General features: G+C 37.2%; 2 protein-coding genes across 2 annotated transcripts; one reads left to right on the top strand and one right to left on the bottom strand.

Moving 5' to 3' along the window:
* The first annotated feature begins 10,276 nt into the window (after nt 1–10,276).
* On the top strand, nt 10,277–11,149 carry LOC120176314. The gene has a single exon (XM_039182756.1). The coding sequence runs from the start codon at nt 10,374–10,376 to the stop codon at nt 11,016–11,018; it is 645 nt and encodes a 214-aa protein (XP_039038687.1). The 5' UTR covers nt 10,277–10,373; the 3' UTR covers nt 11,019–11,149.
* A 510-nt stretch (nt 11,150–11,659) lies between these two features.
* LOC120176313 (protein disulfide-isomerase like 2-1-like) lies at nt 11,660–14,478 on the bottom strand. Its single transcript, XM_039182755.1, has 11 exons — nt 14,280–14,478; nt 13,840–13,924; nt 13,637–13,734; nt 13,496–13,551; nt 13,223–13,340; nt 13,058–13,085; nt 12,875–12,966; nt 12,615–12,771; nt 12,393–12,517; nt 12,173–12,272; nt 11,660–12,006 (listed from the first exon to the last, which is right to left on the bottom strand). The coding sequence occupies exons 1-11, from the start codon at nt 14,426–14,428 to the stop codon at nt 11,935–11,937; spliced, it is 1,080 nt and encodes a 359-aa protein (XP_039038686.1). The 5' UTR covers nt 14,429–14,478; the 3' UTR covers nt 11,660–11,934.
* Between the last annotated feature and the right edge of the window lie 1,336 nt (nt 14,479–15,814).

Consider the following 15,814-nt stretch of genomic DNA (forward strand, 5'->3'; position numbering starts at 1 on the left):
CTTGGAATTGTTGAGGGGGTCGCCAGAAGCATCGTTTGCCCAACTGCCGGCTTATTGTCACAATTTAAAGCTGAAAAATCCTGGGTCGGTAACTCATATCAAAACAGATAGAGATGGACGCTTTGAGTTGCTGTTTATCGCCATTGGTGCTACGGTTAGTAAATCAATATAATTTTGTTGACTCATTTTTGTTAGTTACATGCATTTCACATTTAAATGATTATATTTCTTGTGTATATTATTTTGTAGATTCGTTCGTTTATTACTTGCATGCGCCCAGTTATTATAGTTGACGGAGCACATTTGAAAGGTCGATACCTTGGAGTAAACTTATTAGCAGTAGCCATGGATGCTAACAATGGGATATTGCCAATAGCTTACGGGGTTGGCAAATCTGAAACCTCTGATTCATGGACATGGTTTATGGGGCATCTTAGGGATTGCATAGGTCCTATTAGCAATCTGACAATCATATCCGATAGGGCAAACTCAATTGACAACGCTGTTAGAAGGTGTTTCCCAGATGCTTTTCATGGACTTTGTGGTGTTCATTTGTATAGAAATCTAAAATCAAGGTCTGCTGGTATAAAAAAGCACAAATGGACATACTGGAAGGCTGTAAAAGCTTATCGGGAAGTGGATTTCAATAAGCATATAAATTGTTTAAGACGTTTTTGCCTCAGTGTGCTCAAACACTAGAAGATGTCGGGTTTGAAAGATGGTCAAGAGTACATCAACTTGGAGCAAGATATGGTTTCATGACGTCTAATAGTGCAGAATCAATCAACGCTCTAAGTCGTCATTCCCGGAAATTACCCATTACTATGTTAATGGAGTTTTTTCGAGCCTCTATTCAACAGTGGTACAAGAAAAGAAACCATGCAGGTATTATTTCTTTTGAACTTATCATATTTATATATTTTACTAAGTATTGTTTATTTAAATTTACAGGAACATTGGAACATCGTGTTACACCATGGACTGAAAAAAAGATAACGAAACGTGTTGTGAAGTCAACGTCATGGAGAGTTGAACCATGTTCAAACACTTTGTTTCAAGTACTGGATAATAACTTAAATGGGCTAGTCGATCTAAATGCAAAGACGTGTAGTTGTATGAAATGGCAAACATCTGGTTATCCGTGTGGCCATGTTATAAAAGTTGCTCTTCATTTAAACCAAGATGATTCAAGCGCATACGCTATGGATTGCTACACTACAGAAGTTTATCGACAGACTTATGCCGAGATTGTCTACCCTATTCCACATCCTTCTGAGTGGGACATACCAGATGACTTAAAACAGTTTTGCCACCAGCCATGGACAGAAGGCTACCTGGCCGACCAAAAAGTCACGATCGTATACCGTCTAAGGGTGAAGAGAAGAAGAGATCGACATGTAGTCGGTGCAGGAAAGTGGTCATACAAGGTTGACATGTGGATCACCAGTGCCATCAAAATCATCTTTTCCTCTACCAAAATATGGATCCTCATCAAAATCCAAAGCTCATATGGTGTGAACTTTGTATTATGTAAACGTTGTTATTCAGTTGTATTATGTAAACGTTTTAACATTTAACATTTTATGTGTATTATGTAAACGTGCCATCAAAAGCTCATATGCAACGTTGTATTATGGATTTTATGTGTGAACTTTTAACATTTTCAGTTGAATTAATGACTCAGGCCAACCATTTTGACTTAACCAACTCTTGTTATTCAGTTGTTATCACTATTAGGCATGCATTTGACTATCGCAACACGGAAAATACAATCGCAACGCGAAATGAAAATCCCAACATGAAATCGCAATGCGGAAATGAAAATCGCAACGAGAGAATCGCAATGCGAAATGAAAATCGCAATGCGAAATGAAAATCGCAACGAGAGAATCGCAATGCGAAATGAAAATCGCAATGCGAAATGAAAATCGAACCGACATAATCGCAATGCGAAATTAAAATCGCAATACGAAATGAAAATCGCAATGCGAAATGAAAATCGCAATGCGAAATGAAAATCGCAACGAAAGAATCGCAATGCGAAATGAAAATCGCAACGAGATAATCGCAATGCGAAATTATAAACGCATTGCGATTTTCATTTCCGCATTGCGATTTTCATTTCGCATTGCGATTCTCTCGTTGCGATTTTCATTTCGCATTGCGATTTTCATTTCGCATTGCGATAGTCATTTTTGCCTTCAACATAATGCAGATTGAAATCAACAAAATAAACCATTACATTTCAATCAATTAAACAAGCACAAATAAGAATTATGTTCGCATCAATTACACAAATCAACTTTTACAAATCATCTTTTACAAATCAATTAAACAATCAAAAATTGAATCAACTTTTACAAATCAATTAAACAATCAAAAAACAATCAATTAAACTATTGAATCAACTTTGCAGCTCGACATCATTTTCACGCAGTTCACTTCTGAGATTAACCTGCAGAAACCAAACATTTGTTCAAACAACACTTTCTACGCAAATTATTGAATTCTAATTACTTAACCAAACATTTTCATTTATAAGTATATAAACTTACCAATTGTTTATGGACATTTTTATAACGCGGATGCAGGTAGGCAGCGTCTCGTATATATCGATTTAGCCATAATGCCGAAACCACAAGCCTACTGCAGCTTTATCTCTATCGGTGGGAGGTAGATACTTGATGCTTCCCGTCGTCAAACGCTCCAACGCCAAGCATACGAGAGGACCACAATCTCCTCTGGCTCCGCTCGTTTGTTGTGGCGCGGTCTCGTCTCTAATAACTGTAATATTGAGCTTCTTTGGCTTCTTGTTTCCAGAACGAGTCCAATAATTGATCGCATCCAAGAATTTAGCCAAATGAGAGCTCCATCCCTTAATAACATCTCTTAAATCAGCCAATGATATGTAATTATCATGCTGTCATACACTATTGTCTTAAGGGATGGGAGCTGAAGCTCGACGAGAATCCAATGTTTACGTTCCAAAACAGGGATAAACACCTGCAATCATAAGTAATAATTCATTCATTTGCGCACTTTTCATAAAACCTTTAAACTCAATCTAAAATAAATACTAACCTTATCGACCTCCCACCATGCAGGATAAAGTTTAGCTTGTCCATTGCCCAAATCAAATGATTCATCGTGCATTCTTCAAGTGAACGGCGTGAAAAGACGTCGGCATTATTGTATATCGTATATTTTATTTTTCTTAAGTTTTCTATTATTAGAAGACGTGTCACCCACGCATCGATATGCTGTTTACAAAAAAAGACATATATTAGTGACTTACATAAATTTAAAAAAAAATTAATCAAATTGAAATATAAGAAAAATATAAGACTTACCCCCCCATCGAAATAGCCATTGTCTTCGACCCCTAATAATACGCCCCACCAAGGCCGTTCAAGCAACAAAAAGATATCATCGGTGAGCTTGCATATGTCAGTGAAACACCCCTTGCTCCGCTCATGTAGATAAAAATCAACTGCGGTCTTAGCCCAAAGGGTGTTATCCAAAATTGTGTCCGGTAGTTGTTCCCTCTCCTCTTCAGATACCGGTATGGTACTGGCCGGTAACTCATACGAGAGCCAACTCTCATCCATCATGTCCGGAACCGGTGGGGGTTTCTCAATACTTCGATATATTACCCCATGTGAATCGGGCTCTGGAATGGTGGGAGGGACCTCTTCAACGATGACAGTTGCCTCTTGAACGGTGGGAGGGGACTCTCGAGGAATGATATGGGGGCCTCTTCAACGATAGGAGTGGACTCTTGAGGGAGACAGGCGAGTCGGGCTTCTTCTTGCGGTGTCTTCGCACTATTGGGGTGTACGGAGACTTAATAGCACGTGCACGCTGTCTGATGCGTGAACTCCGTCGTGCAAGCATAACCCGACGTAAAGCATCCACTCTATCGGGCCGCTAAATAATTAAATACAAAAATCAGTAAATAAACAGACATGATATTTAAACAGTGAAAACAAAGACAAATATGTTTCAAACTTGCATTGTATTCACCCAAGTCATTATTCTATCATAGTTCACAAATGCATCAGATAACAAAGAAAAATATGTTTCAAACTAATACCCTGAAGTTAGTATTGTCTTTGATTTGTCTATTGGTTGAAGTAATGCAATCCATTCAAGTTTCAATTTGCAGAAGAAGAAATAGTTTACTTTCGCAACACGAAACTTAAAATCGCAACGCGAAACCAAAATCGCAACGCGAAATGAAAATCGCAACGACAGAATCGCAATGCGAAATGAAAATCGCAACGAAAGAATCGCAACGCGAAATGAAAATCGCAATGCGATTTTGGTTTCGCGTTGCGATCTTGTCGTTGCGATTTTGGTTTCGCGTTGCGATTCTGTCGTTGCGATTTTCATTTCGCGTTGCGATTTTGGTTTCGCGTTGCGATTTAAGTTTCGTGTTGCGAAAGTAAACTATTTCTTCTTCTGCAAATTGAAACTTGAATGGATAAATTTACTTTCAACCAAAAGACAAAACAAAGACAAATACTATTTCACAGTGTTAAAGAATACACAGTTTAGCAGAATTGGCAGCAACCGAACAAATTTACTTTCAACCAAAAGACAAAACAAAGACAATACTATTTCACAGTGTTAAAGAATACACAGTTTAGCAGAATTGGCAGCAACCGAACAAATTTACTTTCAACCAAAAGACAAAACAAAGACAAATATATTTCACAGTGTTAAAGAATACACAGTTTAGCAGAATTGGCAGCAACCGAACAAATTTACTTTCAACCAAAAGACAAAACAAAGACAAATACTATTTCACAGTGTTAAAGAATACACAGTTTAGCAGAATTGGCAGCAACCGAACAAATTTACTAAGCAATCTAAGTGAAATGGCTAATCTAAGTGAAATTACGAGTAAATTTATCATTAAGTTAAATATGGAAAATCTTAAACTTACCTCGTTGCGTAGAGTATGAACCTCATTCTGCAACGATACTATCATCTCACGTAGAGCGGCAACCTCACCACGTAAAGTTGACACCTCCACACGCCATGCACCATCGTTATCGCGTAGAGTACCGATCTCCTCACGCAAGGCATTGACCTCATCACGTAACTCCCTTGACTCATCCCGTTGAGGTGGAGGTGGAGAACAGGGAGATAGGAGTCGTGGCATCTTTGCCGGTCGCCTATCATGAGGTGATGGTGGAGAAGAGGCTCGATGATGTGACGGGATAGGTGATGGCTCTCGTTCTAGAGATGTATAGTCGGGTCGATCGGGTGATGGCTCTAGGTGAGGTGATGGCTCTAGATGATTTGTAAAAGTTGATTTGTGTAATTGATGCGAACATAATTCTTATTGTGCTTGTTTAATTGATTGAAATGTAATGGTTTATTTGTTGATTTCAATCTGCATTATGTTGAAGGCAAAATGACTATCGCAATGCGAAATGAAAATCGCAATGCGAAATGAAAATCGCAACGAGAGAATCGCAATGCGAAATGAAAATCGCAATGCGGAAATGAAAATCGCAATGCGTTTATAATTTCGCATTGCGATTATCTCGTTGCGATTTTCATTTCGCATTGCGATTTTCATTTCGCATTGCGATTCTTTCGTTGCGATTTTCATTTCGCATTGCGATTTCATTTCGCATTGCGATTTTCATTTCGTATTGCGATTTTAATTTCGCATTGCGATTATGTCGGTTCGATTTTCATTTCGCATTGCGATTTTCATTTCGCATTGCGATTCTCTCGTTGCGATTTTCATTTCGCATTGCGATTTTCATTTCGCATTGCGATTCTCTCGTTGCGATTTTCATTTCCGCATTGCGATTTTCATGTTGGGATTTTCATTTCGCGTTGCGATTGTATTTTCCGTGTTGCGATAGTCAAATGCATGCCTAATAGTGATAACAACTGAATAACAAGAGTTGGTAAGTCAAAATGGTTGGCCTGAGTCATTAATTCAACTGAAAATGTTAAAAGTTCACACATAAAATCCACATAATACAACGTTTGCATATGAGCTTTTGATGGCAACGTTTACATAATACACATAAAATGTTAAATGTTAAAACGTTTACATAATACAACTGAATAACAACGTTTACATATACAAAGTTCACACCATATGAGCTTTGGATTTGATGAGGATCCATATTTTGGTAGAGGAAAAGATGATTTTGATGGCACTGGTGATCCACATGTCAACCTTGTATGACCACTTTCCTTGCACCGACTACATGTCGATCTCTTCTTCTCTTCACCCTTAGACGGTATACGATCGTGACTTTTTGGTCGGCCAGGTAGCCTTCTGTCCATGGCTGGTGGCAAAACTGTTTGTAAGTCATCTGGTATGTCCCACTCAGAAGGATGTGGAATAGGGTAGACAATCTCGGCATAAGTCTGTCGATAAACTTCTGTAGTGTAGCAATCCATAGCGTATGCGCTTGAATCATCTTGGTTTAAATGAAGAGCAACTTTTATAACATGGCCACACGGATAACCAGATGTTTGCCATTTCATACAACTACACGTCTTTGCATTTAGATCGACTAGCCCATTTAAGTTATTATCCAGTACTTGAAACAAAGTGTTTGAACATGGTTCAACTCTCCATGACGTTGACTTCACAACACGTTTCGTTATCTTTTTTTCAGTCCATGGTGTAACACGATGTTCCAATGTTCCTGTAAATTTAAATAAACAATACTTAGTAAAATATAAATATGATAAGTTACGAATTCAAAGAAATAATACCTGCATGGTTTCTTTTCTTGTAGTACCACTGTTGAATAGAGGCTCGAAAAAACTCCATTAACATAGTAATGGGTAATTTCCGGGAATGACGACTTAGAGCGTTGATTGATTCTGCACTATTAGACGTCATGAAACCATATCTTGCTCCAAGTTGATGTACTCTTGACCATCTTTCAAACCCGACATCTTCTAGTGTTTGAGCACACTGAGGCAAAACACGTCTTAAACAATTTATATGCTTATTGAAATCCACTTCCCGATAAGCTTTTACAGCCTTCCAGTATGTCCATTTGTGCTTTTTTATACCAGCAGACCTTGATTTTAGATTTCTATACAAATGAACACCACAAAGTCCATGAAAAGCATCTGGGAAACACCTTCTAACAGCGTTGTCAATTGAGTTTGCCCTATCGGATATGATTGTCAGATTGCTAATAGGACCTATGCAATCCCTAAGATGCCCCATAAACCATGTCCATGAATCAGAGGTTTCAGATTTGCCAACCCCGTAAGCTATTGGCAATATCCCATTGTTAGCATCCATGGCTACTGCTAATAAGTTTACTCCAAGGTATCGACCTTTCAAATGTGCTCCGTCAACTATAATAACTGGGCGCATGCAAGTAATAAACGAACGAATCTACAAAATAATATACACAAGAAATATAATCATTTAAATGTGAAATGCATGTAACTAACAAAAATGAGTCAACAAAATTATATTGATTTACTAACCGTAGCACCAATGGCGATAAACAGCAACTCAAAGCGTCCATCTCTATCTGTTTTGATATGAGTTACCGACCCAGGATTTTTCAGCTTTAAATTGTGACAATAAGCCGGCAGTTGGGCAAACGATGCTTCTGGCGACCCCCTCAACAATTCCAAGGCATAACATTTGGCTCTCCAAGCTTGAGAATATGATATACTAATCTTGAACCGAGCATTCATGTCAGTCATAATTTCATGTCCCCGATATACCCTGCCATTCAAAAACATTAACTCAGCCAGAAAACCACCAACACCTTTTTGTTTGCCTGTCTATGGTGAGGAAAAACTTGGGTTCTTGAACATGTATGTTTATCAATAAAAGTCCTAACTTGAAACATTTTGCAATCTTTTATTCTCTTTGCAATCATACGCCACGTACAGTTTTTGTCAATCATACACCTTGTTTCGAAACGATCTTTGCTTGATTTGTTAACTTTTAGTTGATAGCCATCTTCCACACATTTCGTATATAAAGCTATCTTCAAGTCTTCCTTTGTATCAAAACAATCATCTTTCTTGATACGAATAACTTTTGTGTAACAATCAACTGCTTTCTTTATCAACTCTTCTTCCGGTATCTGAAGTAATTCTGGCATATTCCAGTTATACGCCCGTGGCATTTTCTTTTCTTCGGGGACTTTTCTTCTTCTTTTTCTTCTTCAGGATTATATGAATTACAGAATGGATGTTCAACATGTTCATTCACAGTCGTAACTTCCTCCTCATTATCATCAACATTACATTCTTCGGCAACGGCTGTTTCATCATCAAAATTCGGGTATGACCAATATCAATATCATTACACGCATGGTCTGTTTCTTCTTCTGAAACATCATCAAAATCCGTGTATTGACCAATATCAAAGTCCGGATATTGACCAAGACCAAATTTCGAATACTGACTAGTACTCACAATTTTTTCTGTTGGCTCATCATCGTCTAACTGGTCAATACGAAAACCGGAATTTGGTGCTGAAAGTTGATTGGGATTTGGATTAGAGAAAGGTTGTGGGTTTTGAGAAAAACTTAGTTGATTACTACCCGCTACTGACCCAACAATACTACTTCTAGGTTCAACAACATACAATGTAACATCATCTTGTGAAACACTAATGTAAGCAATGAATCGTTCAACATCTTCATTGTCGGTTAACAAATAAACTTTACCATTTCTCTGATAAGATAGCCTAAATCCACTTAGGGGCTCTAAATTCAATTATTTGAAACACGTAGCATTAGAGTTTCATAAGTTAACTTTTGTAAAGACAATTTTAGTTGAAGATTTATGGGTAAAGGCATATATTGTAAAACACCATTAACATTATCCCATGACCCTCCAAAACACAAATCTATCCAAACATGATCAACATTAGATGATTTCATGGTTGTAACTAAACAAACGAGATGCGAAACTAAGACCTGTTGCCGGATGGGGAAGGATGTCGTTGGATATAGGAACGGATGTCGCCGGAGAGAGTGATAGATGGAGATGGAATGAGTTGCGATTTAGGGATTTAGTTTATGATTTCAGTGTTATATACCCAAAATTTCAGTGTTGTGATTTACAGATTCTCGTTGCGATTTACGGATTATCGTTGCGATTTACAGATTCTCGTTGCGATTTACGGATTATCGTTGCGATTTACGGATACGCGTTGCGATTTACGGATTATCGTTGCGATTTACGGATACGCGTTGCGATTTACGGATACGCATTGCGATTTACGGATACGCGTTGCGATTTACGGATACACGTTGCGGTTTACGGATACGCGTTGCGATTTACGGATACGCGTTGCGATATACGGATACGCATTGCGATTTACCCATACGCGTTGCGATTTACGGATACACGTTGCGATTTACGGATACGCGTTGCGATTTATGTGTTCGCGTTGCGATTTTCATATTCGCGTTGCGATTATGGAAAATCGCAATGCGAATTTGTACTATCGCATCGCGATTTTCAAGAATCGCGTTGCGATTCTGGAAACTGATTTGCGATTCTGGGGATCGCGTTGCGATTTTTATTTCGCGTTGCGATTTTGTTGGTCATTTTGGCAAATCCAAAAAAAGTTGGTTAAAATCGTATATTATAACTTTTTTTTGGTCACTGAGGCGATTTCTCTATAATATTTATCTGACCGTAGAAAAATTATTAAAGTACATATCATTTCACCTAGGGATGGATACAATATCCGAATCCGATGGGTTTCAGTCTGATTTGATCCTATCGGGTCGGATTTTTTTAAACAATCTTGGTTCATATCGAGTCGGGTCAAATTTTTTAGAGATTATATTCAGGTCGGGTCAGATTGAGTTTAGGGTGAAATTTACCTTATATATTTAGGTATAATTATAATAAGACTCTTCTATATATTATCTTTTCAATTAAATTCCTGTTTTTTATTAAAAAAATATTTTTATAAATATATTATTTTTGGTCGAGTTTAGGTTAGGGTCGGGTGTAGTGTGTAAAATTTTTGGGTCGGGTATTGACTAGAATCCGACCCATCCCATCCCTAATTTCTCCCTATCTTGAGAAGTAAATAGACTAAAAAAATCAAACAATACTAGAGAGAGACTAAACCCGTTAAAAGTATATAATATAAGGACTTTGTGTATAGTTTTACCAAAACCCAGGTTTTTCTCTCTTTCCGCGTACCTAAATTAAATAGTCCAGCATAATTGCATATACAATTATAAATAGCCAACGTTCACTCATCTTCACCAAGTAAACTCATCAAGGCTCTAAATTGTGAACAATTTTTCTCAGGATTAAACTAAAAAATCTTAGTATTTTAAAGCTTTCCCAGTGTATTCTCGTACCTAGTTTTCTTCAAAATCATGAAGCTGACGAAGAAAATGCCGAAGAACGGCGATGTTGCTCGGAGAGCATGGGGTCTGCTGCGTCTAGCTTTGTTATGGGCACGGAAAGGCGGAGTTTTCAAGCGGCGTCTGATGATGGAGCTCCGATTAGTGCCCAAGTTTCTAAAGGGCCTCGGTCATTCAACGTCGGTCCATACTCGCGGTGGTGACCGACAACTCCGTTACAAGGAACGCCAGTTCTCTTTCGACGAGACGCCCATTATCGACGTCAAGGCCGTGCACCGCTCCGCTTCGATGCGGTTCCTCCTCCCTTGCATTAGCGCCGAGGCCGTAGACTTTGACCGATTCGACGATCTGGGTATAGATGACTACGATGAAGGGGTTTACAGGTGTGATAGTCGAAGCACCAAGAGTTGTTCGACCGCTTCGACGAGCTCTGATATTGTTGAAGACGAAGAAGAAAAAGATGAAGATGAAGAGTGGGGATATGAAGGTTGCGATGAGAAAAGTCCGTTTCCCTACATATTTCCGGTGGAGGAAGAAGGGATCGATTCGAAGGCGGAGAGGTTTATAGCTAAGTTTTACGAGCAAATGAAGTTACAAAGTCGACAGATTTCTGATTTGGAAGATAATGAAATGCTTAGGAGAGGAGCAACTTATTAAATCCTTTTTGACTTCATAATGTTCTTCACTTCCTTTTTTGGCAAGAGATCCCACACACAGTGCTGAGGCTTTTGTTATTTTTGTAGATAACGAGGATCCGAGTGTTTATAATTTTATGATGAGGGTCTTACAATTCTCACGGTTTTGTTCCTGCATAAGTTTTTAAAATAAAAAAATATTTTAAATATTGTTGAATTTTAATATTAGTATCATTTTTTAAACATTTTAAAAATGAGCCAGCGTACCAGTTCTGTTCCCCCGTATCAATATCAAAGACAATCGAGCAGTTTCTGCTCAGTTCCGTCGACTCGTGTTTCATAACCTTTGCACGGGAATGCCAATGCTGTCATTTGTTCGCTGCCTCGCCAAAGAGGCTTGGACATAAAGGGACAGTTCCCATCCTCGCTGATATCTGCCTCTCTTCCGAGTTACGGAAGGCGGCACTGTTGCAGTCCATACAGATGAGAACACAGCCTCCGGGTCCATTGTTTGAATCGTCGTTTGATTCGGAGCAAGAGAGTGAGGTTAAGGTGTTAACGGCCATGTTTTAGTCGAAACGGGTGCAAGCGACTTGAAGTAAAGCTATAATTAACGTTTACAAAAGCCTCTATAAAGTATGCTTTTATAATCAGAAAATCTACAACAGGGGAAACAGTGCAAAGTAATGCCGAAGAAAATCAATGTTCTAATTATAGTTTAGAGGAGAAAATTTCCATCATAAGAAAGTTCTTTAATTAGACACAGGTGTGTTCAAGTCAAACCACAGCCTGGCGGTTTGCTGCTCAAAGATCCTCAGAGGCTTAAAATTTAAACACTAAGTTGATCCCGGCAGCACTAGGAGCAAAACCAGTGCTCGAAGAAGTCGATGAAACTTCACCATTCTGCTGCAGCACTGGACCAAGTGAAATACAGTGATCTAAGAAGATGCAAATGTTGATAGGATGTTCTTCTTGAGAGTGAATTCATCAGCTTTTGCTGGGCTTATCGACTGTATCAAGAACAAACAAGAAACTCGTGGTTCAGAAGCTCTTATCATAGTTCCAGCATGAGTTCACATCGGCTTAAAAAAATTGCGACCGTCAAACATCATAGATATGGAAAAGAAGATTCCGGACACCACTCGATGTACCTCCTGTTACAACAGTAAGTCTTACCTTGTAAAGAATTCGCTGCAGTCGCTCAATTTCCTTCTTGGGATAATCAGCACCTTTCTCTAAACAGCTTTTAGCAGCTTTCAAGTATATCTTTCCATACCTGCATCCAGCAAGATGAACAATTATAAGCATAGTAGTCCTTGGACGCAAATTTTAAAATGTAACCATAGAATTGACATGTACTCCTTCGGAGCTGAATATTGAAAAACTAAATGAATACCTCGTAGTTGAACCCGTGAGCTTCTCAACTTCCTCTTCAATTTTAGAGAAGACCGCTTTCTTCTCATCGGCACTAGCAGCCACAAACTCCTTCACTAATGCATCCAAACTTGACAAAATACCAGCCTGTGTAAAAAAAAATAGAGGAGAACAATTAATCCATTTAGAAAGAATTGACAATGACAAACATGTGTACCGGTACCAACACGTATGAGCCACCAACCTTTGAAGTTAGCTGCCCTTTTGCATCACGACCGGTGCCACATTTCTCATTGATGAAAGTAACGAAGTCATCTAAATCCCTGCCACCCTCGTAGTCTTCACCAGCTTTGTTGCCCTTTGGGAAGAATTTCAATGTTGGAAACCCACTAATTCCATACCTGCACAAAAAGCATAGTCCTCAAAACCCATTGATATGCTCCCTAACTGTTAACAAACACTGTATGAAATAAAACCAAGCTTATTGGATAAATCCATGCTTACTTTTCAGCTAGATCCCTGTATTTGTCAGCATCCAGATTAGCTATCACTACGCCTTCTTCCGATTTAAACGCTGTAGCTACCTTTTCATAGGTCTGTAGAGACAAAAACATAGGTTTAGAATGTATATCACCATGAAACAAAATACTCATGCCTACTTTATTAAACGAAGATAAAGATGCTTACAGGAGCAAGGTTTTTGCAATGGCCACACCTGGCAGAAAATCAACCCAGAACTTAGTCAAAACGAGTTAATAGAGAAGATGGAAGCAAAACCAAAAGGCCTGTAAACTTTGTTTTTATTCCGAAACAGTAATATTTCCAACCCAAGAAAAATAAGCACATGCTTACCAAGGTGCATAGAATTCAACCAACACATCTTTGGTTTCATCAAGGACAATCTCATCAAAATTATCAGCATTAAGCACTGCAACATTGGATGGCAAAGTGGCTAACTTCACATTAGTCCCTGTAATACAATATATCAGAGCTTAGCAAAATTGTAGAAAGTTTTGATATCTGAGCATCAATCTACATTCAGAAATTCGACAACACACAAGACAGAAGTATTGGCAGAATCTCCTAGATTAAGGAAACTTGTACAAAGGAAAAAGAAATATGCACCTCCTTCGGAATTCAGGTATTCAGCCAATGCCTCAGCATTGCGTGGTCCTTCATACCTGGATAAAACAATTTTGATCAACTAAGAGAAACTTAACATGAAACATGATCAAACTTTGTTTCTACATGTTAATTAATACTCACTTTTTAGGTTCCAAAGAGCCTTTAGGAAACCACTGAATAGTTGGGTAGCCTTGAACACCATATTTGCTGCATAGGCTCTTATGCTCATCACAATCCACCTAAAATCAAGAATAACTTCACCATAGTAAAATTTTTCACAATTAAAAAAGCCCTGATGATTAAATACATTAACAGCCGAAGGTGTGTGATTATAGATCGCTAACCTTTCCGATCAATATAGGCTTAGCCTTCTTAAAACTCGCCCCGAGCCTCTCGTACTCAGGAGCTAGCTTCTTACAGTGTCCACACCTGTGCTCGAAAAAGCAATATATGTTCACAATATAACTAGCTCTAAATTAATATTTTTTCCTAAGCCAATCAGAAATTAGATCACTGGAATGAAATTTCATCAAATTCTAAGCCAACAAAGAAAACACAGCCTAAGATCAAAATCTTTAGCTACAACAAAACGGTCTAGAGAGCATGAGCCTACGAAACAAATCCAAATATAATAGAGAAAATAATCGACGCTCTCATATGAACTGCTGAAGGTAGATCCAACGGTGATTAACGAGGATCTAGTCTAAAACATCTAAAACATGAAGTATAAACTCTAATCTAACAGAGAAATGGAAAAACGATAGGCGATGGAGAATTTATTTACCAGGGAGCATAGAACTCGACGAGAGCTCCTCTATCTTGACCAACTTCCTTGTCGAAGTTCTCCTCGGTTAATACGACGACGTCGTCGGCCAAAGCTGATGCTAATAACAAGGCCAGAGTTCCAAAGGCTAACCAGATCTGATACTTCATTTTTGCTAATGTTCGTGTTTTCTTCTGCTTCCTCTGGTTTCTTTGTTATTCTTCTCCCACGCTATTAGACTTTCATATTCGCAAATGACAGACAGCGGGTTGTTTTTCCTTGGGAAAAATTACGCGTTTAATACCTGAACTATCAGTTTTGGTCCATTTTAATATCTAAACTTTCAATTTTTTAAAACTATACCTAAAGTTTAGTTTTTATTTCATTTTAGTACTCCTCGTTAAAAACTTCAGTTTTTGTTTAATTTTAATACCCGTTCAAAATTTAAATTTAAGTTTTTAAAAATTAAAAGCTTAGATATTAAAACGGAAAAAACTGATAATTTAGTTATTAAATGTGTTAAATTTTTAATAGGTATACTAAAATAAAATAAAAATTAAACATTAATTATGATTTAAAAATATGAAAGTTTAGATATTAAAACAAACAAAAACTGATAGCTTAAGTATCAAATGTGTAGTTTACTCTTTTTAGGATTTTTAATAAAATACGGTTAATTTTTCCTAACATCCAAAGTACTGCCTAAATTTTTAAGTATTGTAATTAAATTTTTTAAATATTTATACAAATTAATTTTTTTGTTAGTTTATTTGTTAACTGGGATATTAATTATTAATCTGGATATGGTGTGAGTTAAATTATAACTATTTATATAAAGTAAGTTCATTAAATTTATTACTATTATTTTCATGTTAATTTAAATTATCTATATAGTAATTTAAGTATATAATTTAATCTAAATAATTTAAATATAATAATAGAAATATTTTATTAATATAATATGATTGCTTTTAGTATAATTAAAATCTATTGATATTTGCCTATTTGGGATCAATTTAAAAACCAAATCAAATGTTTTGGTGCAAATAATTTTGGAAAAACAGGGGAACACGTGTTCATATGGGCACTAAAATATCTAATGTAATGATGACGTGGCGCATTTTAGGTGAACTAAAAATCGTGAATGGTATATGCGTGGCATGATAGCTCCATGCCCATTGGTAAAGTGCAGGCTCGGTGATTTGTTCCTAATGACATGGCATGATGTGATTGGTTATACTGCCGTGTAAGACAGAGGCTTGGAGCCGGCTTAGTCTACTCTTTTGGATAAACTACATTATATAAACCTAACTTTCAATTTTTTCTAATTATAACACTAAGATTTAATTTTAACTTTTATCATGTTATTTGACAGTTAAATATTAACAGTATAATAATGTGGACAAATCTTTATATTATTATGATAATATAAATAAAATGACATCATTTTGATGATGACTATTAATATATAGACGATGTTATTTTAAACATTAAACTTTAATGATTTATCACTAAACTCTTAAATAATTTATTTTTTGTGTACTTTTTCTATGGTT

The sequence above is a fragment of the Hibiscus syriacus genome, unplaced genomic scaffold, assembly GCF_006381635.1.
Source record: "Hibiscus syriacus cultivar Baekdansim isolate YM2019G1 unplaced genomic scaffold, ASM638163v2 tig00112233_pilon, whole genome shotgun sequence".
In the NCBI taxonomy this organism is placed as follows: domain Eukaryota; kingdom Viridiplantae; phylum Streptophyta; class Magnoliopsida; order Malvales; family Malvaceae; genus Hibiscus; species Hibiscus syriacus.

Coding starts and splice junctions, on each gene's coding strand:
- LOC120176314 (XM_039182756.1), top strand. CDS start 10,374: ATGAAGCTGACGAAGAAAATGCCGAAGAACGGCGATGTTGCTCGGAGA.
- LOC120176313 (XM_039182755.1), bottom strand. CDS start 14,428: ATGAAGTATCAGATCTGGTTAGCCTTTGGAACTCTGGCCTTGTTATTA. Junction 13,341..13,495: donor ATACCTGAATTCCGAAGGAG/GTGCATATTTCT, acceptor ATTGTATTACAG/GGACTAATGTGAAGTTAGCC. Junction 12,273..12,392: donor CTCACGGGTTCAACTACGAG/GTATTCATTTAG, acceptor TGCTGGATGCAG/GTATGGAAAGATATACTTGA.